The following is a 23,589-nucleotide window of genomic DNA, read 5'->3' as shown; positions in this document are numbered from 1 at the left end:
TTCCCACCGACAGTGCAGGGAGACGGGGTATGGGGGTTTCTGGTCAGTTCATCACTGAGATTTCCTTCCGCTGCTCTGGGAGAGGAGCCTTCCCCTGTGAAGCCATGGGGTCCCTCCCACAGGAGACAGTTCTCCATGAACTTCCCTAACGTGGCTCCACTCTCAGGAGCAGCAGCCACACCGCACCTGCTGCGCCGTGGGTCCATCCCAGGAGCACACAGTCCTCCCAAAACTGTTGCACCGCGGCTCTCTCTTTCCATGGGGTGCAAGGACAAGTGCTCCAAGGACAGGTTGTTCCAGCCTGGAAGCAGGGGCCCTCTCTCTCCACCGGGTCTCCCACTGGATCACAGGCTCCTCCAGGCATCCACCCGTTCCGGCGTGGGCACCTCCCCCATGGGCTGCGGGTGGATCTCTGCATCCCCCATGGATCCATGGGCTGCAGGGGCACAGCTGCTGCACCATGGTCTGCACCACGGCCTGCAGGGAAATCTCAGCTCCAGCACCTGGAGCACCTCCTCCCCCTCCTTCTCCACTGACCTTGGTGTCTCCATGTTGTTTCCCTCACATGTTCTCACCTCCTCCTCTTCTCTGACTAGAAAAAAAACTGTGCCCCACTTCATTTTGATTTTCTTCTTAAATATGTCATCACAGAGGCGTTACCAACCTCTCTCATTGGCTCAGTTCTGGCCAGCAGAGTGTCCATCTTTCAGAGCCATCGGAGATTGGCTCTGCTGGACATCGTGGAAGTTTCCAGGGGCTTCTCACAGGAGCCATCTCTGTGGCCCCCTGGCTACCAAAAACCAGGCAGTGCAAAACCAGTACAGTAACATAAACCACAACAATTTCAGGTGAATCTAAACCACAGTTTTGGTGATGTTGAGAGAGAGTGGAACTTTGAACATTTGTTTCAGTTTGACCTGAAATCATCCCCACATGATTTCACCTACATCCCAATTTACTTTTTTTCTGTTTCAGTCATCAAACTGAAAAATCTATTATTCATTCAGCCCTAGAAGGAGGAAAAAAGACAGTCAAGGCTAAGGCAATTGAATATTGTTCTCAAAAACTGGACACTATCCCTGCCTCTGTCACAAAGTTCCTATGTAGGCAAGTCAGACTTGAGAAGTGTTGTTCTTTTTTTGGAAGCCTGGCACTAAACACAAGTTGTTTTGCAGAAGTGCTTGGTACCTATGGATGCAATTCAGCCCAGTGGGAGCTGTGCTTCCAAAATAGAATGTGACGTTGCATTAAAATGAGTGTTCTGCAGGACAAGTTCCTCCATATCTTATATTGACGCATTGTTCCTTAAATGTTTATTCTCTGACATTAGGATGGGTGAAATTATAACTCAGCCAGCTAAAATTATTTTATAAACATTTGTAAAGCCCTTAGAGGTTGTTAACATGTATATAGTAGACAGGTTTGAGGAAAGTAATAACCTTGACTCTGAGAGAGGTTTGAGCAACATGTTTAAATCCTGAATACATACTAAAATAAAAGTTGGACACAAGATCTTGAATCACTGCTTCTAAAATGAGCAGCAAAGACATTCAATGAACTGGGAAAAGCTGATATATGATATATTATTGAAGCCCATTTCACAGTTCTTCTTCAGGTACCTGTCAGATGAAAGTTACATCTATACTCTGGTATTTCCTAGCTTTGAGGAGTTTGATCTTGCAACACTAATAACAAGAACTGTTTCAATTGAGGGAATGTTATTTGGGGTTTTTTTTTGAGTTCTTAAATAAAACTTAGCAAGTTACTTAAAAACAGACTATACTTAATTTTATGGTATGGATGCTATTGGCAAATGCAGATTGAGATGTTAATTCCACTGCATGGATCTCATACTTGAGCAAATCTAGTAACTGATAGCACCTGGGTGTTCCTTATGCAGTAATTTTCTGGCAAGGGATGGAAAGGGATACTTGCTCCACAGATCTTCCCTGAGAAAATGAGTAACACAACTCAGCAATGCTGCATGTGTTGTGCTCCTGCTGGGACAGAAGTGTACTCCTGAGGGCAGTCTCTTCTCCCTCCTACTCTTCTTTCACCTGTGCTTTTAATGTGCAGTCATCTTATGCTCCTCTTATTCAGCCAGTGTTTCCTTGTCCAGGTCCAGTTATCATTCCTTAAGCTTTGAACTTGGTTTCAGCTGAATTCTCAGAAATAATCTCCCCCCTTTTGTTCTCTTTCCAAACTACTTACAGTCTCCTTCCCTACCCTATTCTCATTTCTTTTCTGATAGTTTGAGTTGCCTTCACTACTTCCCTAATTGTCTGTGTTTTTCAGATGCAGGTTTCACACTGCATCATCAACATCTCCTAATTTCAATCTGCATTCTCAGGTTTCCTGTCTCATCTAAAATTTTGACTCCTGTAAATTGCTTTTCTTCGTACCTTTGTTCTTCATCTGTGTTAAATTATTATTTCAAGTTCCTAAGGTTAGGGAGCAGCCTAAGCAGGCTTGGCTGGTCTGGAGCATCATTGGTGCCCTCTGGCAGAGTAGTTTGTGCTGGGAGTCTCAGTGCTTAGTCCTGCTGGAAACTATGGAAGTTTCAACAGATAAAGGCTATCAAGTCTTGACTGAGCAAGTAAAAAACAATGTTAAATATTTCCTTTACCATTTTGTGCGTTTGTTTCAAGAAAAGGCTGAACCTTGACAAAATTTATTTAAAAATTCTATCTGAATGAGATTAATTTTAGTTCTAATAATTAATAGTTGGCAAAATGATAGGGTGCTGAAAAAGTGGCCTAAGTAAATGTTGGGCTGCCTGAGTGAGAAAACAAGATCACGTCTCTTTCCTAATCTACATCCTTTCATTTTATACTGATTCTGTATCAAATACCTTCAGGTAAATTATATTTTCATAGTGCTAGACTTTAATTATATTCATTTACACAGCCATAAAGCTACTCATAATCTCATACTTTTGAAATATGCAGGCATATTCATCTTTATTTTGTTTTTCCAAGGCATCATGCCTCCTGTGAACTAATTTATAGCTCTCCTTAAGATAGTTTGTGCTTCTTTATTTGAGCTTTCTAGGAAGAATGCACAGCCCACTCAATATAAGACTTTTCTTTGAAGAAAAAAATGTTACTTGGAAAAATGCAGTGCCATCATAGCTCTGTACCGTTGTGATTTTAGCATAGAATAAACATAATGCACATTAACTGCTACATTGTCTCCAGCAGACTGTAGACTGATTTCAGAGAGCAGGGAAAAGTATCTATCTCCTAGGATAAAAAATTAGATTGTTCTGTGAATTAAAAGGTGGTTTGTTGCTTCCAGTATGGATACATGCTGAGACTCAGTTAGTGAACATTTCATCTCGTAATATACAATTACACATTAAAAGTAAATTAAAGATGACTCCTGACATACAAGTATCATCCTCACTTTAAAAGGAAGATAGAAACATCTGGATGCTTAAGGCAATGATTCTTTAAACTTTTGTTTTTCAGGTTCTTCCTTCAAGTCAAGCTGTAGCAAAGGAGAAAAAACACTAGAATTCATCCCAATAAATCTTCATCTGCAAAGAATGCATGTGCATAGTCCTCGATTGAAAGGTAAAAAAATTCCCCAAGTATGACAAAGTATGTTTTGAAATACAGTTACACTGAAATTTAGAAATCAGGTCCAAAGTTAAAGCTGTGCAAGGGATTTCTCTGATTTCTCTGCCTCATCTTCTGATGCCACAAGTTGTGGACATTGACTGCAGATCTTGGAAAACTAAGGGGTGATTAACTAAATTTCTTCTAAGTTCCTTTCTAAAAATAGATTCCAGGGATGTGCTCATTTTGTTCCTATGACATTTCAAGCAAATAAGTAAATGCAGAATATATGCTCACTGAAATGTATTGGTAAGCTATGCATGGTTAAAAATATTCTGTTGTAGCAGTGCAGAACTGTCATGATTTGTAGTGACATGCTGCTCAATGCTCATTTAGATTCACGTCCTTCTTGGGCACCCACTTAATTTTTCATTGTGATCCATAATGCTGTAAAAGCCAGACTTAGCGCTCTCTCATTTTAAGGTGGCTTTTCTTCCCTCCCTGCTGCCAGTTTGCCACCAGAGATAGTGATAGAGCACAGTCCAGTACTTCTCCTTCCAGAGATTGCTGGGATGAGCTCACCAGCCTAGGTGATGTGAGGTACATGGTTCCATTAAGGACAGTATTACTTCTAAACTTAATTTATCCTATTTCTTAGGAAGTTGTAATGAGCCCAGCGCTGCTTGTTTCTAAATCAGCTTATGCAGTGCTACCCTGTCATGCCCACCTACCCCACGTAAGCATTTGCTCAGTGTTAAGTGAAAATACCTCACTGATTATGCTGAAAATACTGCAAACTTCCAACATCTCCTGGAAAGGGGGGATAACTTTCTGTAACATCTTCTGTGGTTCTTTTTAATACAGAATTCTGTTGCTGCTGCTTGCACATGATTTTAGCAGCTTCCTTTACAGATCAAAGATTATACTGATACATATATATGACCAAATCATAGCACAGTGAATAATTTGTTGATAAATTGAGATCTGTTAAATTTGCTGTCACTGCAAACACAGAAATTACACTCTGTAAGGTTTTTGCCTAATTAATACACTCTGCATCTAAGATTGTAAAACAGTAAGTACAAACAGTGGTCATAGGAGTTTTATACTGTGTGAGGCTGATGTCCATCCAGTTCTAAGCTGGAACACAGGGACTTCCAATTATCTGTTAGGTACTGGTTGGTTCAATATTTTATTACTTTTACTAAAAACCGGTGCTTCCAAACATTTCAACAAGATGGGGACTTATAGTGACATAATGTAACAACACAGATTTTAATTTAATGGTTTGAAGTTAATTAATTAACTCGAAAGTATTTTTAGGTTTGTAATGGTGGCCAGAAAAAGTGGAATGAAATATGTCACTTACTTAAGCACCCACAACTTCTACAGTACTTGAGTTTTGTTTTGTTTATTTTATGAATTTTCTCCTTTCTTCTCCAAAACCATTGTGCTTGGGGCACATGGTTAATCCATAATCAAAAAGGGTGCAGAAAGAGATAAATGTTAGAATTGTTCTAGTTGTCTTCTAAATTTGGAGCTTTAAATTATAAACCTCTGCCTCTGTTATTTATCTAATGTTCACTGTGTCTTGTATTAGATATACACAGTCTGAACAGTTTCTAGCAATTACTAATCAATCTGGAGTAGGCAGCACTTTGATTGTAAGCTGATCTTTTTCATCTCATGCTTTGCTTGGCAAAGGACATCTGGAATATAACCAGGAGAATGACCTTGGAAGGGAGAGAATAAAAATTCATAGAGGTGACATTTAAACAAGCTAATGAGCCATAGAGGTGTCATTAACCCTTACACTATTGGATATCTTAATTTTGGGAATGCAAGATAGGTTTTAATCCCACCTATTGTATATGCACATTGGTGTGTGGGTTTTTTGTGTTTGACATGTACAATAACAGGTTTACTTTTACTGAACTTTGATTTGGGTTGTTACTGGGTACTGTCATGGAAGAGAAAGTACCTGTGCGCTTGAACTTTCAGTAGGAAATCTTTGAGAAAAATACGATTTCCCAATGGGTCAAGTGTATCCCTATCCATTTGATAAACACCACATTGTGGTCTCTTCCTCATAGTAGAGAGCTTAAATTTATATATTGACAAAGCTTTGCTTTTCTCCCTGCTTATACAATGTATTCTTGTTTTAAATAGATTTTAAATAGATTTAAATGTTTAGATTAGATGTTTTTAAATAGATTTGGTCAACTGATTTTTGTTTTGCATCTGGCCAGTTTGAGACACTGACTGCCTCCTGTGGAGGTGGGCAGGTTGATTCAAAATTGGGATTGAGCTGTTCTTGACAATAAGATACAGCTCCTGTGGCGCTTTGCCGCATTTTGAGCTCTGTCTTCATTGCAGAGGGGTGCTAGCAGTAGCCTCCTCTTGCTTGATGGTTATGAGTTACTGGAGCACTTCTGTAGCAGGGCACTGATGCTGACACTGCATGTCCTTCACAAGGAGCTCCACTGACGTGTAAGTAGAGCACATCACAAGGCATTCCTCCCAAGCCTTGCTGCACTGTGCTCTGGGAAGTGGGAGTGAGATTGTCCTGTGCCCATCACCAGGCATAGATGCTCCTCATCCTTTGCCATCCTCACTTTCCCATGTAGGTTGTGTCAGGCAGGTGTTCAGCTGTGCTGGGTGGGTTTCTGTCTCAGACAGCTGCTCCTCGACCATGCTGAGAAGAGGCCACAGGCTGAATGAAAGCTTCCTTCTGGACAAATCCTCCCCTCCCAAAGTAACTATAAACAGGGTCATGTTTATTTTTAAAACAGTCAGAACCAGGGTTTAGTCTTTTAAATGTTTTCCTGTCATTTCATGAGTTACCTCTAAACATATTCAGAACCCTTATGAGTTCATCTCTTATCTTGATTTCAAGCCACTGCTGTTTTAAGCAACAGAACTCCTTACTATCAAATACCAATGGAGCTCTAATAGCCAAAGAATATGTATTATGGATAAATCTCAATTAAGGCCTGAAAGAATGGGCTATTTAAGAATCTTGAAGATCACCTTAGGCTAATGAAATTATGTCACTTCTCCTTTTAAGTGGAAATTGAAGAGTCACCAACTCATTAGAACTCAAATCAATTTGAGCAAATATGTTCTGAGATTCAGCTCGGGAAGTAAAGCATAGTTCATTAACTGTGAATCATTTGTACAGTGTTCTTGCTTCTAGGGATATTTATCATCAGAATGCAAGACAAAGTCTATTTTAAGAGAGGACTAGATTTTAATTTACATGGGAGACTTCCTTGATGAATAAAACAGTTCACAAAAAACATCCTGTAATGTTTCCTTTAGAAATACATTTTAGGAATGAGGCATTCTCAACTGTATTTTTATACCTCCAGTAAGTTTCAGTACAAAACAGGTACTGCTTAGTGTAAATGTAAATTTAAACTTTGAAGAAATAATTATTGTGGTGTGGGATGTAATTAAATCTTCATCTCTGTACTGACAATCAATCACAAGCTCTTTTAAAAATGATGTTTTATCTCCAGTTCTGTAAGTACATATCCACACAAAAAGTTCATCCCCTATGCCATAAGACATTAAGTATATACAGAAAGAGACAAGAGTTTGTTGTCTCAGCAAGAATTTCAGTAGCATAGTTTATTTCCTATTCTGGTAGCTTCTCAGCTGAGAACAACTGACTTTGTGTTCATAAACATATATAAAAATTTAGTGTATATCATAGAGCAGGGCTCTCCAATTTAGCATTAAACACCATTATAACTGAAAGTACATTAGCATTACATCTAAACAAATTCAAACTAGAAAAGAGGTAGGGATTTTTACTAGTCTGATTGACTTCTCTGGGAATGCAGTGAATTCATTGTCACTTGCAATCTTTAAATCAAGATTAGATGCCTAAATAAAGAGATGCCATCACTCAACCAAGAGGCATAAGCTTGATGCAGGAATCATTAGCTGTAATTCTGTAGCCTCTATTATTCAGTCAGACTGTTCCATCATAATGGTCTCTTTTGATTCTAAAATGCTGGAATCTGTGCATCTCAACATGACTACAAGTTAAAAAATGAAAGGGGCAATAAAGTGAAATACACAATGGGCCAATTTACTTGGCAGCTTTGTAAACTGCAGAGCTGGAATATTGTTCTACACTGCGGCACATAATTTAGATGTAGCCATAAATCAGATGAACTTTTTAAAGTGTGCAGGTGGCTGTATGGAAAGATTGATTAGCTCTTCGGCCTTCTTGGGACATGGATTATCAATTATTCCCTGGAAATGATAAAGACTTGTCCTTACTTTTGGTAGAGTAGATATCACAGTGTTGCCATGACTTGGGAATAGGAGCATTCAAATATCTGTGTTTGTCTATTCCCTTCCAGATGCTCTGTATGATGTCATCACCGTGGGAGCCCCAGCAGCACATTTCCAAGGATTTAAGAATGGTGGTCTCCGGAAACTGCTGAGTAAATTTGAGGCAGAAAGACGAAAGTAAGTATTCTTTCTGGTAGCTACGAAAATACCATTAGAGTTGCATTAAAATGCTGTGAGCTCATGGAATACCAAAACAGTTTATCCTGCTGAATGCATGGAATATTAAAATCTAGTAGGATTGGACACTGCATTTATAAAATATTTCCTTTATCTTCCCTGCTTTGCTGAAAATTGAAGCACGGTCTACTTTAAGATTAATTTTAAATAAAGGAAATGGCCTCAAGCTGTGCCAGGGGATGTTCAGGTTGGGGATCAGGAAGGATTTCTTTATGGAAAGTGTTGTTCTGCATTGGAACAGGCTTCCCAGGGAAGTGGTGGAGTCATCATCCCTGGAAGTGTTCAAGAAACGACAGGACTTGGCACTCAGTGCTATGGTTTAGTTGATATGGTGGTTGTTCTGTCAAAGGTTGGACTCAATGATCTTGGAGGTCTTTTGCAACCTTAATGGTTCAAAATTGTGAATTTTTTCCTCGTATTTCAGGAAGCTGGAGGTATATCAGTGCTTGAAAACCTGCTGTTCAGAATGAGGTATCTCTTTGGCAATTCTTGTGCTAAGAGGAATGTAGCTGTAGAGAATTTTTAAATACAGAAACTGTAGCTTAAGGTAATAACTTTATTTCTGACAGCCCTATGTGTATGCTAACAGTAAAATACATTTAGTACACCTGTGAAACAGCAAACTACTCTTATGCTTCAGAAAGCCAAAATAAGGCTAATCAAAAGTAAAGGTTTCAGTTTATTGTGGAACTCAAATGCTTTATTAACTGTTGAACATGCACAAAAGTGTTAGTTACATCTTTTCCTAAGAATTGGATGTGTTTGTGTTTGTTGCTATGGCTGTTAAGATTTTCAAGCAGGTGCAGCTGTCACTGGCAGTGCCTGTAGTTGTGACTGCTCAGTGCTTCAACTGATGGTGCTAACCCCGGTGTTACACCATTCCAAAGAGAATTCAGGAAGGAAGTACTCTGATCTAAATTATCATGATGCTCCACAGAAAATTAATTCCATTATATTCAATGCTCAAAAAAGTTTCATAGATACAATATCATAAAGAATAAAAGGAAAATTATAAAAATGTGCTGTTGACTTCTACGTTGAATAGGAGTTGGCATCAATATTAAAACCAAACAAAACCCAACAAATCTATTTGCTTTGAAAGCTGTATTATTGAGGGGGTTTTGCCTGCACTTCACAATTTTAAAACTCTGTTAAATCTTTAAAAATCTTTTCTTTCCCTGACCACCTCTGATTCTGAAACCTGCCAATGAAACATGTACATCATTGATCATGTAAGACACATCAATGAACTTTGTGTTAATATTCTGCTGTCAGCAGACTGGCATGAGCAGCCTTATCCCCATCATATGGAGGCCTACGAAGTACATGTTTTCTGCTGAAGAAAATGTCTAAACACATTTCTTAAAGTATCTGCTCCTTTAGTGTCTTTGCAATAGTGGTTTGTGGGTTTTTATTATAATAATTTATTACTGAATTCATAGGATATAAATCATATAATAGACATAATCTTATAAAGTCATATGATACAAAGAACATTACAGTTCTCACAGTACTCAGCTTTCAGAAAATGAACCATTTCTCACTAGCTCAGTCCTGCAGCATATACTTGCTGGCAGAGTGTGACTTCCCGAGATGGAGGATAGCGGTGAGGTAAATTATTCTCTGTGATTTCTCTTCATTGGAGAAAAGGAAAAATGTCTTATAGGGAAGAGAACTACTTCCTGGAAGAGCACACATTGCAGTATCTCATAGGCATCACTAGACAATGCCCTTGTTTCTTAGTTGCTGGTAACAGGGGAGAGGAGGTGATGGGCGAGAGCTTTGTGCAGGTTCACAAAGGCATTTCAGGCCTATTTCAAGAGCCTGCACATCACCTTACACTTGTCCTGCTGCTTAGATTTTTCTGCATCCCTGAGAAACACCTGTGTTTTGGCACTTCTTAAGGACAGGGTACAAGAAGTTTACTCTGACAGTTTCCTTTGTGTTTCTGGGTTCTCTTGGAAAAGCAAAAGTCTGTCTTCAGCATCATGTAACTAGAGCTGTGTTACTATCCTGTCAGACTCTTCCTTACAAAAGAACCTGAGTCAGGCTAGCAAACTTAAGTTCGAGCACTGGAAACAGTGCACTACAATTTTCAGCTAATCACTTGGCAGGCTGGGGAAATGATCACTTAGTGTATGAATTCCCACAAAGGAGAAAGGAGGAAGCCTCCAAAATTCATCTTTCCTGATATCTTTGAGGGCAGCTCAGAGAAAACTCCATGTTTTGGTTTTTCAGCTTCAACTATAAGAACTTGTGGGAGTTGAAAGACAGAAGCAAGCAAGCTCTCAATACAATCTCATTTATTGAATGTTCAGGAGGGTGACTGCTTTAAATGAGTACATGAAAGGACCATTCTCAATCTTACAATGGAGAAATGTATTTCAATGTGGTGACAACAGTGTTATTTTGCATGCACCTGTTTGTTTCGCTGCATAAGGATATTTTGAGGATGCATAGTGTCCCCAGGGGCACCTTTTGCAATTTAAATTTTCTTTCTTACAATGGGGACAGATTTTCTGAAGATTTGGTTGAAGGAAGAAGTGACACCTTGAGATATCAGTCAGAATATAGAATGAACAGAAAAAAAAAATGCAGATTCAGCAGCCGTTTCCTCTAGGCTAACTGAGCTGAAGACCTAGAGCAAGATTGGGAAGAGATTAGTTCTCAAGCCAGTCCTGGTAGCTTTCAAGATGTGACACAATGCCTTGCATGTCTTTGACCTTCAGTCTGATTATTAGAACAGTTTATCAAAATATTCAGCAGTGTCAGCATATCTCAAAATATTTCTTGCTCAATCTTAGACTTTTGGAATTAACAGACAAGAGTAACTGTTATCTGGTAGCATTTGCAGTTGCCAAACAAAAACGAGACTGAGACATAAGTTTTGTGAAAGTTTATCAAACAGAAGAATGGGGAAAATGTGTATCTGAAGATAGTTCTGGCATGCTTTCTATTACACAGAATATGCATCTTTGTGCAGACACAAAGGGAACTGTTTAATAGTATTTATAAAAAATGCAGTTTTTGCAATTCTTCTCTCATTTATTGCCCTCAATAAGGTCATATTAAATTTTAAAAAGGCCTATTAAAAAAAAAAAAAAAGATCTGAAATAAGAGCAAGAAAAGCTTTTCTTTCAGGTGAAAAATATAGTACTTTCTGGTATGTGATCTGAAGTCCCTTCCATTGCTTTATAACCCATTCACATACTATTCTTTATCTGTACCAAAAAGACAGATCAAAGGCCCTTCCACTATAAACATCAATCAGGTATGCCTATGAGGCATGGGTCAAGTATGTCTGTCCCTTTAGTAGTGAGTAGTGAATTTCATAGGACCAAGTAAGAACAACTGATACTTTTTAAAAATTTTGTTTAGGCATGACAGCATTTACACTAAAATAATTGAAATATGGTGATTAAAGTATGGTAAATAATTGCAGAATATTAATTACTTGTGTATGATATACATTTATTTTAGAATATTTTTCATTATACTGTATTGGTATGTTCTTTTTATTTTTTCCTTTCCTATTTCTGTATGAAAGAGAAAGTCAGCCAGCTGTTCAGATGCAGTCTTTTTTTGGCTTGATCGTACAGATTATTTCTCCTTCCAGCAAATGGAAGGGCTTGTCTTCTCATCAGTCTAGATGGCACAGCAAATTATTGTTTTTAGAGCTCAGTTGTGCAGAAACATTTAAATCAGACATTCTCTAAGTTTTATCCATATAATGCCTCACTGCTTGAAATGTTCATAAATCACTTTTGAGATACACAAAGGACTTTTTTTCTTATTTAAAATCTAATTTAATCCTCTCTGTTTTAACCAAAACACATAGGCTTATGATCGCAAGTTTTTTAATGCCCCAGTTCTAACCATCAAGAAAAAGAGGTGTCCCACAAGTTGCATTGGGTGCTGTGATTCACTGTGGTTTTACACATAATTTCCAGCAAGCTGTTAGGAAATTATTCTGTTTTAAATTTGCAAAAGCTTAAAACTGGAACACTACTGAAAAGGATTTTCTGTTGGGCTTTTTTCCCCCCAAAGCTATAATAATTTAAGTTGGGCTTGAACAGTCCAAAAGGACTATTTCTGTTTGAGGCCTAGATTTCTAGCAAAGATATGAAGTGTGCGCCTTCACTAATGTACCTGTTTGGTGACCAGAGATGTTATTAATGCTGCAATATTCTGTGTTCCTATTGCCTGAATTTTATAGCCTTCAACCCATTTCCATTCTCTGAGGAACCTGAAATGGTACCATTTCACAGTAAGTCCCAGAGATGTTGAAATAATAAGGATCTATGTTTGATCTAATTGTAACCTTTATTCTCAAAGGGAATGTCTGTCATGCCTAACACTTTTCACAGAGATGTTATTCTTTGCTCACTTTCCCCTATTTTTTGCATGTATATGTGTGTGAGAGATTGGACTTCATGGAGTTAGGAATGAAGAAAAATAGAGGAGCTGTAGGAAAAGTTCTGTGCATACACCCTTAGCCATTGCCTCAAGATAAGGATTTGTGGACATTTGATCATCATAGACAGAACTAATAGCATCATTTCATTTTCCTCATATTCAAAGTTAGAACTTCCAAGGTGGCAAGGGAAACTTAAGAAATAAAAAAACAAAGTAATTCAAACTTCTAGTGTCTCTCAGGCCTGTTTTCGTAACCTCAGCTCTGATCATCTGGTTTAGGTTTTTTTCTGAGACCATGAATTATCCAGAGTTTTTTATGTAGCAATTTATTTTTGATCATAAGTTCCCACTTTAGACAGAACACATGTGATCCATAAGTAAGCCACTGAATCGGCATCTTCAGTAAGGTACATAAAACTGAAGTTATCTAGGGGTAGATGCACTTGCTGTCTATGCTTGAATTGTATTCTTGATGCTAATGTCAGTGGGTTTGGCTGTGAAAAATGAGAGGTCAAATATTCATTGTTAGAAGACTTTAAGCCAGTCCCAGATGGTGACAATTTAACTCAGTAACACAACTTACGCAGTCAACAGCAGGAGTGGAGTAACTCAGAGGTTCATTATAAGTTAGATTATATATTACACGTTTAGCATATTGCAGTATTTATTCTCCAGCAAAAACTTTGTTAATCTAGAATTAAAATGTACCCAGTTTAATATTTATTCAAATGTCTTGGTTTGAATGACAGGTGTCTGCCAAGGAAGGTGGGAACCTCCCTTGGAATGGAAAATATGACTCCCTACCCTCCAAATTATTATAACTTTGAAATTACAGGACTTTCAGGCACAGATATGGGAAAAGGAATAACAGTTCTTTACTAGAATATACATACATACATACATACATACATATACATATACATAGACATATATATATATTTATAAAACAAGACAAACAAACAAAAACGTCAGCAGCAGCAGCAAGCAGAACCAGAAGCCAGTGCCAGCCTCTCTCGGCCGCGGGCCCTTTCCCCTTGGGTGCAGTTCCGCTCACAGCCGGCAGGGGCGCTGGTGGCTCCCGGCCGGGCAGGGCAGCTGCAATGATTCTCCTGCACCTGCAGGGGGCGCTGTGGCGCGAGTTTCGGCCGTCTCTCTCCACATGGCAATGGTGGTGGGAGAGAGTGAGAGAGAGAGAGAGAGAGAGAGAGAGAGAAGGGGCTTTCCTCTGCAAACTCATGGGGGCAGCCGATCCCAGTGCCCCTCCGGATGGCAGAATGGACTGTAGCAGGAACCTCAGAGCAGTGGCTAGAACGGCTGGGGCAGGCACACCTGGGGTGGCAAACAAAGTGTAGCAAAAGGCCCAAAGCAGCGGCAGAAAACAGAAGGGCTGGGCAGGGGATCACTCCCCTGGATAGCTCACCAGTGATGGCTGGTCCCGGTGTTGGGCTGCCACACAGAGGGAGCGGCCCAGCAGGGAGGGCTCCCAGCCCCTGGCACAGCATGCACCAGCCCTGGGCTCCCAAACGACAGAGGAGCAGAGAAGCAAGCCAGCAAGCCCCAGTCACAGTACTGAAGGAAAAAGAAAAGAAAGAAACAGGCAAAAGCCACAGGGCAACAGAATATCTAGTCAGACCCAGGGTGCTGCATGAGTCGATCACCCCCACCAGCAGGAAGCAGCAGCCCCTGGCCCCCAACCCTTGCAGGATCCTGGGTTGCTCCTCACCCATGGTGATGCTTCCGGAGCCAGGGGAGGCAGTAGCTATTCTGGACAAAATAAAAACAAAACCAAAAACTGATATGGGATATAAACCATCCCCAAGACATCAAATTACATGAGAATGTCCTTAAAGCAATTTTAAAACTGAAATGACTGCTGACAGTCATGTGTTCATAGTTAATGATAGTGCCAATACATGGAAATGATCAAGTGTGGTTTTATATGCTTAGTGAAAGCTTTGAAACTTAACCCAGGAGACATTATTATAGAGTTTTTCAGAAGGTACATGAGTCATAATTTACATATCAAAGGTAGGTTTTCATAATGCTGCTGGACCTACCCATGTGGCCTTTACCCTAATGCAAAAGTTTCATCTAGTTTGTGCCTTGACGCCTGTGAAAAGTTTCTCTTAAGTTCCATTGGCAGCTGCCTCTCCTAACTAATAGTACTTATATACCATAGCTATATGCAGCAGCAAGCTTTAAAAGCAGTTGTGGATGAGGAAACTTCACTGACTTGTAAGTTGTAATGTCTTTTCATGAAGGGTAAGGCGACAGAAAACCTCAGCTTGTCCTAAATACAACAGTGTGGAGACACAACAGTTAGAAACTTCAAATACTCCCAAAACATGTTGTTTCTGAAAAATAATTACACACTTTCCTAGGGGGATGGAGGAAGTTGCCCTCAAATTTTGAGAGAAACTAAATATTTGAAGTTGTCTCATGCTTTCTGCGGTTCCAGAAATGTTAAAATTAGCCAAATGAAATCTGATAATACACTTCATTCTGAAGAAAGAGTCATTCTCTCTTCACTAATTCCTTTACTTAAAAGCTATGATTTACTTTATTGCAATGAGAACTGCCCACACCTTTAGTGTCACTCTTCCCTCTTTCTTACAGCGGTGTCTGTAGCTTTTCTGCTGCAATATTCAGTGAAGCTTAAAGCTGTGAGAGATCAGTGAAAATGATTTAAAGACTGAGGGAAATCCCAGAAAGGAGTGTGTGCGTGGTGAGCTTGATAACAGCATTAGCCAGGTTCAGCCTGCAAAAAAGACTCTGATAAAGGGAGGGAGAAGCCTGCAGGGGAATTACAGAAGTATCAAGACTTTTAAGACTATGTCTTCACTGCAATTAACATAGACTATTAATCTTTGTCTCTGCCCTGTCTACTGAGCCTGATAGCTTGAGTGTTGCAGTGAATGTAGAGGTAGGTTTGACTCTGGAAGTCCCTCTCACTAACAGTGTGGCCACCTCACAGGTAGAACTGTGGCAGTTTCCTCATTTCTCAGAGGGCCAGAGGTTTTTTTGGGTTTTTTTTTGCCTAATTCATTAGGAGAGACAGTTTATATGGTTCATTTTGCTGAATTACGACTTCTACTGGACATGAGTCTAGTACCTCGTGTAAGTTGGAGATGTATAGTAAGTAATTTAGATGTGGCTGGTAGCATGGCTGAGCTTTGCTCACTTAGATGCCATTCATCCTGCCTGCCTCTACATAGAATTGTGTCTAGAAATTAAGACGTTGGTGAAAGACAGAAAAATAGTCTTGGTCTTGGGGAATTTGGGACTGTAACTCAGCAAAATATATAAGCAGGAGTCTTAAGTTTAGACTGCTTGAAGCTATCCTTATTTGCCAAAATCATAGAATCACTGCTTAATTGGAAGGGACCCATCAGGATTTAATTTCTAATTTGTAGAAAACTAATGAGAAGGAACTGGAAAGGACACAGTAGAAGACACAAAGGGGAAGTTGGGGAGTGAAGAGATCTGGAAAACGACTGAAATGAAACAAAATGCATGAAGTTCAGAGGATTGAACATGTGTCAAAATTTGGGTCTTGGTATGCAAAATTAAGAAAGAAATCAGTGGTGAAAGAGTTGAAGGGACTGAGGTACTTGTGATGAAAAGACACAAGAGGAGAGAAGGGAGGTACAAACAGAACCAGCTGGGAGTAGTATGTACATTCCTCTGACACTGGTGATGTGCCAGGAGGTGCTTGGTTACATTTTTTCCTGTGTTAATCTGAATCTGCAAAATATTTGGTTAGTTTCTCTGAAAGACTGAAGCAAGGCTTTATAAAAGGAAGAGTTATGTACAAGAGGTTTAGGTGAGGAGCTGTGCACTACAGGCAAGAACCAGTGGGTGTGCGCTGTCTGAAATGGTAATAATTATTTGGGAATAATTGTATAAGGAGATATTGCATGATTAGTAAGGGGGGGAAGAGGAAAGATGGATAGGAGAAGTCCTCCAAAAGAACTGCAGTAATTTGAACAGCTGAAAGTAGGAAGTTTGCAGTATGCATTTGTGTGGTTTTGAAGTAATTAACTCCCACACCGCATTGCTGTGTCTCTTCTTGCAAATCAGGCACCTGGTTTTTACTGGAGATAACTCTGGTTGTCATCACTTCCTGAACATCACTGAGGCTAATCAAAACACAGTGGGGGCCACTGATCAATTAAACAGTAATGGCCCATTTTGAAAGATTTAGTGAGGTAGTTAATAATCTGTTGAGGAGTTCAGTTGGAAGAGTAAGGAGTCTTATGCTCTTTGGGATTATTACCTTACTTGGTCAAATATTTTTTATCTCTAGAATTACAGTGTTTAAAAGAAACACATAAAAATATGGGGGTTTTATGTTCAGATCAGTCACTCAAAGGAATTTTGAACTGTACTACTTGGAGCATGTGGTGGTAGGCAGTCTGTTGTATGCTACTGTTCAAGGAAAGATTTGTTTTTACCCCTAAAGGCAGGAGCATTTCAATGGTATCTGTGAAGTTCAGGCATCTGGCTTTTTTTTTTTGCAAAAGTAGTGGTAAGATTTTTAGCACATTAAGCATTGCTATTAATAGCAGAAATGAATTTGACATTATGTGACTCTCTCTGTTATCTCTCTCTGTTATCACAGTACTGGATACCAGTGTATTTACTATTCACCTGAAAACACAGCCAAGGCAAAAGAAGTTCTCAGCAACATCAATCATCTGCAACCTCTCATATCAAGCCATGCAGACCTGCTGCTTAGTTCTGCAAGCCAACGTTCTCCAGACAGCTTGAAGAATTCTTTAAAGATGCTTTCAGAAAAAGTAAGATTCAAATCTTCACTGCAATGGAAAATGGAATAACCGAGTCTTTAACTGCTGAGGTGGGGGGAGGGGGAGTGGTTCTGCATAAATTGAGTTGCACAGCACCAAGAAATGTCAAATAAACTCAGCTAAAATAAGTGTCAAAATGTTGTTATTAGAAAAATAATGTTGTGTAGCATTTCTTTAGGCTTTCCTTATAGAAAATTAATGAAATTTATAAAGATTGTCTTTTTTTAAAAGTGTAATTAGTTTAATTTCATGTATCTTCTTTATCCTCTAGTGGCCACATACTGCAGTTTATCAAAATATCAAAATTTATAAATAATTTTGTAGTATGAGAAATCATTATTTTTCATTATCTTTCTGTTATATTTCAAGCTGCTGCTTATGGGAGGTGGTTCAAGCCAGGTTTGTGTGTAAGGTTTAGAATAATAACATGATCAGAAATGGTGATGCAGCCTGGAAGGAGAAGCTGGGAAGTTGGCACCAGGAGATCTCAAATTTTAATTCTCTTTCTCCTGTTATATCCCTCTGTAGCTGTAGGCTCTTCCTCATCTTAGTTCCTTTAGTTCTAAATTAAGGAAGATAATATTTCCTGCTTGTCTTACAGACTGATAATGGAGATTAGCTGAAGCCTGTAGTACTTCCCAGCATATGTTATCCTATAAAAATATGGAGTACTATAGCTATGACCTGAGAGGTTGCAAAGAGTTTCCCATTGCTCTATGGGCCACTCCTTCAGTAACGTGATCCCAGTATGGCTTAATAACACGATCAATAGCCATTTCAATATATCTTCAGCTATTGGGAAGTGACAGCCCTTGTGGTCTGTTGAGCACCATTATCCCAGCAGTTCCTCGTTCAATGGGAGAGTTTCAAATCTGAATATTGAGCTCAGCCACTTGCTGTGAAGGCATTGCAGAGGAGCCACGGGGGAGAGAAACATTGCTCTCAGTTGCAGATGTATAAATCCACAGTAACTCTGAGAACACTGGAGTCGCTGTGAATGCCATGGATAATAGACAAAAGCAGAATTCAGCCTGAAATGAAACAGAGGAATTTAGGGAGGGGGCTTGTAGCAATTATGGTGTACCTTTCCATGTAGGAGGGTGTTTTTAGCTGTGCATAGAACAAGTGGAGCTGCTCTCTTAGTGGTTAGTTCAAAGAAATCTGTATGCACAGGTAAAGCAAATCAGACAAAGAAGTGTTTGTTCTGAAGATCCAAAGTGTGGTTGCTAAGGAATGTGTGTGTTTGCTCTGGCCATTTGCCTCTGGGCAGGAGGAGGGGATGATTCCAGAGGGGCTGCAGGCAGCTGTGGTACTAAAGCACTGCTTGAACCACAGCCTGCTGGAGACTCTGGCTATAGAAAAGGGCCAAAAAAGGCAATTCAGTTTGAAAAAGACATAGATACTTTACATTTATAGCTGGTGACTTAGTTGTGTATGTTCCTATCACCTTTTCAGGGCCAGGACTAAATTGCTGTTTGTACATGAGCTCAGGTTCCCAGACGAAGGAGTCTCACCCAATGTACTCTGTGGATGTCTGTCTAGCCTCCACCTTATGCTTGTAAGAGATTAATCTAGTTGTCTGAACAACTGCAGCATGAGTGGTTCAATACCTGCTTCCCTGTCTATTACCAAATTTACTCACAGGAAAAGATGGATAATGGAGAAATAATAGGGTGGAACCATTGCTGAGAAAACAAATGTGGTGGGACAGCTGCTTGTAAAGAGGGGAAGAGAGAGGGGGAGGAAAGACCAAGAAACAGCTTCAGGGAAGGGAAATACCATTTCAAGGCCCCAAACTGGGTGAACCAACACAATACTGAAATTAGATCCCTCATAGTTGATTCAAAGCCTTGAACTGATGTCTTAAAATAATCTATTTGTATAATCTGGTGCACTAGTGGAGAATCAAGACTATCAAAGTGTTCCTGGTTATATTTAAGATAGAGTAGCACATGCTCTTCTGAATATAATTACATGATACCTACTTTTATTCCTGAGGAATATGTAGTGCTTCTGCTATCCCATCTTTCCTATACTTCTTATATGTTAAAAAAAAAAGCTCTTGTGTTTTAACTTAATAGAAATTTAGAAATCAAACAGCTGTTTGTAGAAGTCATAAAAATTATTTCCCTGGTGATTAAATTCCACAAGTTTATTAAAAAGCATATCACTTGATAGATAGAATATAAGCTTGATATATATAATAATTCTTTCTATAATTATTAGGTAGCAGCGAGTAAATCAGAACTATCAATAATGTAAATTACATTTAAGTGTTCGTGTTGGAAATGAAAGGACTGGCTGCATGAATTGAAAGTGGAAAACTAAATCAAATAATTCCACTGCTCCTTCTTAAATTGAGCTTATTTTCTCATATTAAGCATGGTTTTACTTCTCCATATATAATTTGCAATTTACTGTAGTGTTTTCCTGAGACTAACCTTTTATCATCACTTTTTGTTAATTGATTAAGGAAGCCTTTTGCTGTCAACAAGTGTATCAGCATTTGCAGCTTGCAGAAGGCTTGATAAATTCATTTTCCAGCTATGCCTATATTTGTTTGCAGAAATACTCTTTAGTAGAGTATCTAAAAGAATTCGCAAAGTTTTCATTTCTTTGTATAAACTGGTTTTGTGATTTCAATGCAATTTCATAAATAGTGATGTTCTGCAAATTTAGCTGTACTGAGCTGTTAGAAAATGAGGTTAAAATGTAGATTGCTGTTAAACCAATGGGAACCCTGAATGGAATTTAATTAAAGAATCATTTTAGTTTCTGTATGAAAAAATGGAGTCTCACTTCTGTACTGATTTGCTTTTAAAAATTAATTTTCCCTGTAAAATATTTCTATTCAATTATACTACTTAAACTTTTCAGATCATTACCTAATATACATTGCAGTCATAGTGAACATTCTTTACATGAAGCTATCCAGTACTCACAATTTTCTGAAATTTAAAGCTTTTTTGAGTCTGCCATGCCTGATCCAGAGACTTGAAATCATCTCAAGTAGACTTTGTGGGGAAGATAGGTATGAAACGTCAGCAAAACCATGATATTGCTGTTTCTAAGGATAGACAAGTAATGGAGTTTCAACTCTCTTGATATGGAACTGTAGAATAGTCTTGAAGAGGAACTCTGCTGCTACCACACAACCCCTCAAATCTCATTTTGCCATGGTAAGGCAAAGAATGGTAGGGTTTGGTAGCAATATTCCTCAAAGACTTATTCATTCTCCAAGCATGCACCATCTAAAGGTTGGAAATGTAGAAAACTGAAATTGTCTTGCAGAGCAATTGAGGACTACAAGGAGACAGTCCTGAGGGGCTGCATATAAGGAAACTGTTAAAAAACACCCTTTCCGTCAGGCACCAAGTTGGTAAGGAGGAGAAGGAATGGGTCTGGTAAAATTGCCAGGGAGATGAGTAGTGTTGCCAAGTCTAAAGAATCCCAAGTCAGGTCTGAAGGAAGTCCTGATTTGGGTTTAAAAAATTAATAACTTATCTTAGATATGCCTGAGGTTCTTATTTTTAAAACTTTAGAGATTTATTTGCAATAAAAGTTTTCAGCCTTTTCATGTGCAACCATTAGGAAATTTTTTTTTTCCTAAACATAATGAAAATGGGAAAAAGCAGAAACTTCTAAAGCAAGTACCTAATCCAGCAGCTGGAGCCTTAAGAAAGCCATCAATTATTTAGAGCTTTTTAGTCTTAAATATCCATAAACTTTTGAGAGGGTATTGAGACAGGAAGGCAAGAAAAAGAAGTTGAGTAGGAGTGGATGCATACAAAAGGGGAGCAAGTAGTATGAAAAAGGGATGGGATAAGAATAGAAGTGGAGAAACTGGGAGAAAAACTTCCAGGCATCTTCTCAGGAGTTCCAGGGAGATGCTGACACTTGAAACTTGTTTGGTTTGGGGTTTTTTTGCTAGTTTTTCTTCAGCTTTTGCATAAACAGCACATAAGGACTGAATGAAGCCTGGCTGGGCAACCTTTATTTCTAGCATTTCCTGCTTGTTTAGGCCGGATCCTCTGACTCTTATCTACATACCTTCCCACATCCCTGTTTAATTAAGATTGTGTGCACAGAAGGCACTTCAGCACTTGAATCTGCCTGCACACGCCAATCCACTATGTTCTCGGAAAATAGGAAGGCAAATCCCGCTGACCTGGGATAAATAAATTCAGGTAATTGTGCTGTGAAAGAAATTTTCATCATCCCCTGTGAACTAGGACTTCTATCTTGGGAGGGGAGCTCTGGGTGGGATGTGTCTCCCTACTGTGACAGATGAACCCTGTTCAATGTCGTTGAAGTAACCAAAATTGGGAGTCTCCCAAGCTGTCGCTGTGGCTTTATTAGTGGTTACTACCCTGTAGTGAAAGGAAGTGTCCTTGCACCTCATTCTCTCCTGTTCCGTAGGTTCTGCCAGCTGATGGAGTGAATAAGCCAAGTCTCCCAGGGGAGATGGGGCCACGTGTTTGAGACACAGGAGATGGGCATGTGTGGCACACTGGTGGCAACCATAAGTGCTGTTGCATGGTGGCAATCTAGACATGGAGAAGCCCATATCCAGAAAGCATTGTACTTTTCTTGTGGTGGTGGAAGGGAGGTGAATAATGCGGGGAGGTTGAAGGATTTAAAAAATACGGTAAAATTCCAGCTGTAACAGTCAACATAGAAAAATGGTACAGAGATTGAATAGCATCTTCAGAAGACCTGAGAAAGCTACTTCAGGGTTTCCTTTCTTTAAAAAATAAATAAAATCAAGCTTGAAATCAGGTGTCACCTACCCTGATATCTGGGTTGATACCTACAGGTAATGAAATTTATCTCTGGAAACACTGCTTTTGCAGATACTGCTATTTCAGCAGTGTAGAGTGGTGGGTTTTATTTAGGGAGATGGTTAAACTGGTTAATCATGTTTTATCTGACACTTATTCAGAAATTATTGTGCAATGGTTGGTTACTCTTGGAACTGGTTCTTGTTGAGGCTCGCCTCTGCAAGCGAAATTTGGAATTCGAATAAAATGTGAAAAGATGATGATGTCTATAATAGATACTGAACTCTTGTGTTAATTCTTAGAACACTGGGATTGTAGAATGTAATGATATCCCTAAAACCCTTGAAATGTTCCCCTTATTTGTTGGCCTGCTTTGTTTTCTGCATCCCAGTCAGGCCTGAAACATATACCCTTTCAGTGTTATAAACCTTTGCTGTAGTACTGCATTCTTTGGTCTAACCTTTCCATTTGTTTGTTTTTTTCCTAGACGGAGTTATTCGTGCACGCATTCAAGGACCAGCTGGTCAGAAGTGCCCTTTTAGCACTGTACACAGCCCGGCCTGGCTGTGTCCTCAAGAAACCAGCTGTGCATAGAAACAGTGCAGAAGAAGGGGATGATGTACAGCACCAGGATCATCCTTCTCAGATTAAAAGGCAGGACTCTATACCCCATCATTCTGAGTATGATGAGGAAGAGTGGGTAAGTAGCCAGAAACCCTTAGTTGGTGTTCAATGCGAAACCCTACAAATCAGTATAAACAAGCTGAAGCTTGTTTGTGACAAGTGTCCTTGTCACATGTCATTGCAGGGTGTCATAGGTTAGTTAGCAAGCATAGTCCCAGAAGGGATGTCCTTGCTAAGGGGTGCTTACAGTTTCCTCTGGGACCTGATAGAACCTATCAACTGGCCAGTTTGAATATGGACAATTCTCTAAGCCACTTAAAGTTGTGACCGCCTCTGTGATCCACACTTAAGAATAGACAAACTCTCCCCCAAGCTCTCTCTCGTTTCCGGCGCTGGGACAGGTGGCTGCAGGGCCCGAGCAGGGCCCAGTGGGCCTGGCCCAGGCCCTGCTTGGGCCAGGCCGGGCCGGGCCATGGCCATCCTGGAGCCGATGGACCTGTTCCAGCCATGGAACCCCACCCACTGCCTTGCCTTGGGCAGCCGGAGCGGCTCGGCTCTCCCCCCTCTCCACTGCGATAAGAAAAATTCAACATTCCAGCTGCAAAGCTGCAAGGCCGAGGTGAGATTAACCCTTTTATTGCTGTGAAGAGCTGAAAACCTGAGGGAAGAGAGGAGATTCTTAAAGCTGAAATTCTGTTGTGAAGCTATGATATATCAGAGTATCCTGTTGTAATTTCGTGAAGATATGGGGGGTGGAGTGTTCAGCTCGTAAGCAAAAGCACCTGCGCTGAGATAGGCAGATGCTGAGGCAGCTGTAATTTCATGAGAAGTTTGGACAGGGAGAGATGGACCAGA

General features: G+C 39.6%; 1 protein-coding gene across 11 annotated transcripts in view; it reads left to right on the top strand.

The window, feature by feature from the left end:
• Positions 1-23,589, top strand: part of INPP4B (inositol polyphosphate-4-phosphatase type II B) — a 312,737-nt gene that overhangs the window by 217,819 nt on the left and 71,329 nt on the right. For all 11 annotated transcript variants that reach the window (XM_039550506.1, XM_039550513.1, XM_039550504.1 and 8 more), the window contains 4 exons: positions 3,471-3,575; positions 7,937-8,045; positions 17,143-17,320; positions 22,598-22,810. In XM_039550506.1, the coding sequence (XP_039406440.1) occupies positions 3,471-3,575; positions 7,937-8,045; positions 17,143-17,320; positions 22,598-22,810 (605 nt within the window). The remainder of the gene's footprint in view (positions 1-3,470; positions 3,576-7,936; positions 8,046-17,142; positions 17,321-22,597; positions 22,811-23,589) is intronic.

Source organism: Corvus cornix, chromosome 4 (genome assembly GCF_000738735.6).
Source record: "Corvus cornix cornix isolate S_Up_H32 chromosome 4, ASM73873v5, whole genome shotgun sequence".
In the NCBI taxonomy this organism is placed as follows: Eukaryota; Metazoa; Chordata; class Aves; order Passeriformes; family Corvidae; genus Corvus; species Corvus cornix.
The sequence above is the reverse complement of the archived record's forward strand: the minus strand, read 5'-3'. Positions and strand labels throughout refer to the sequence as shown.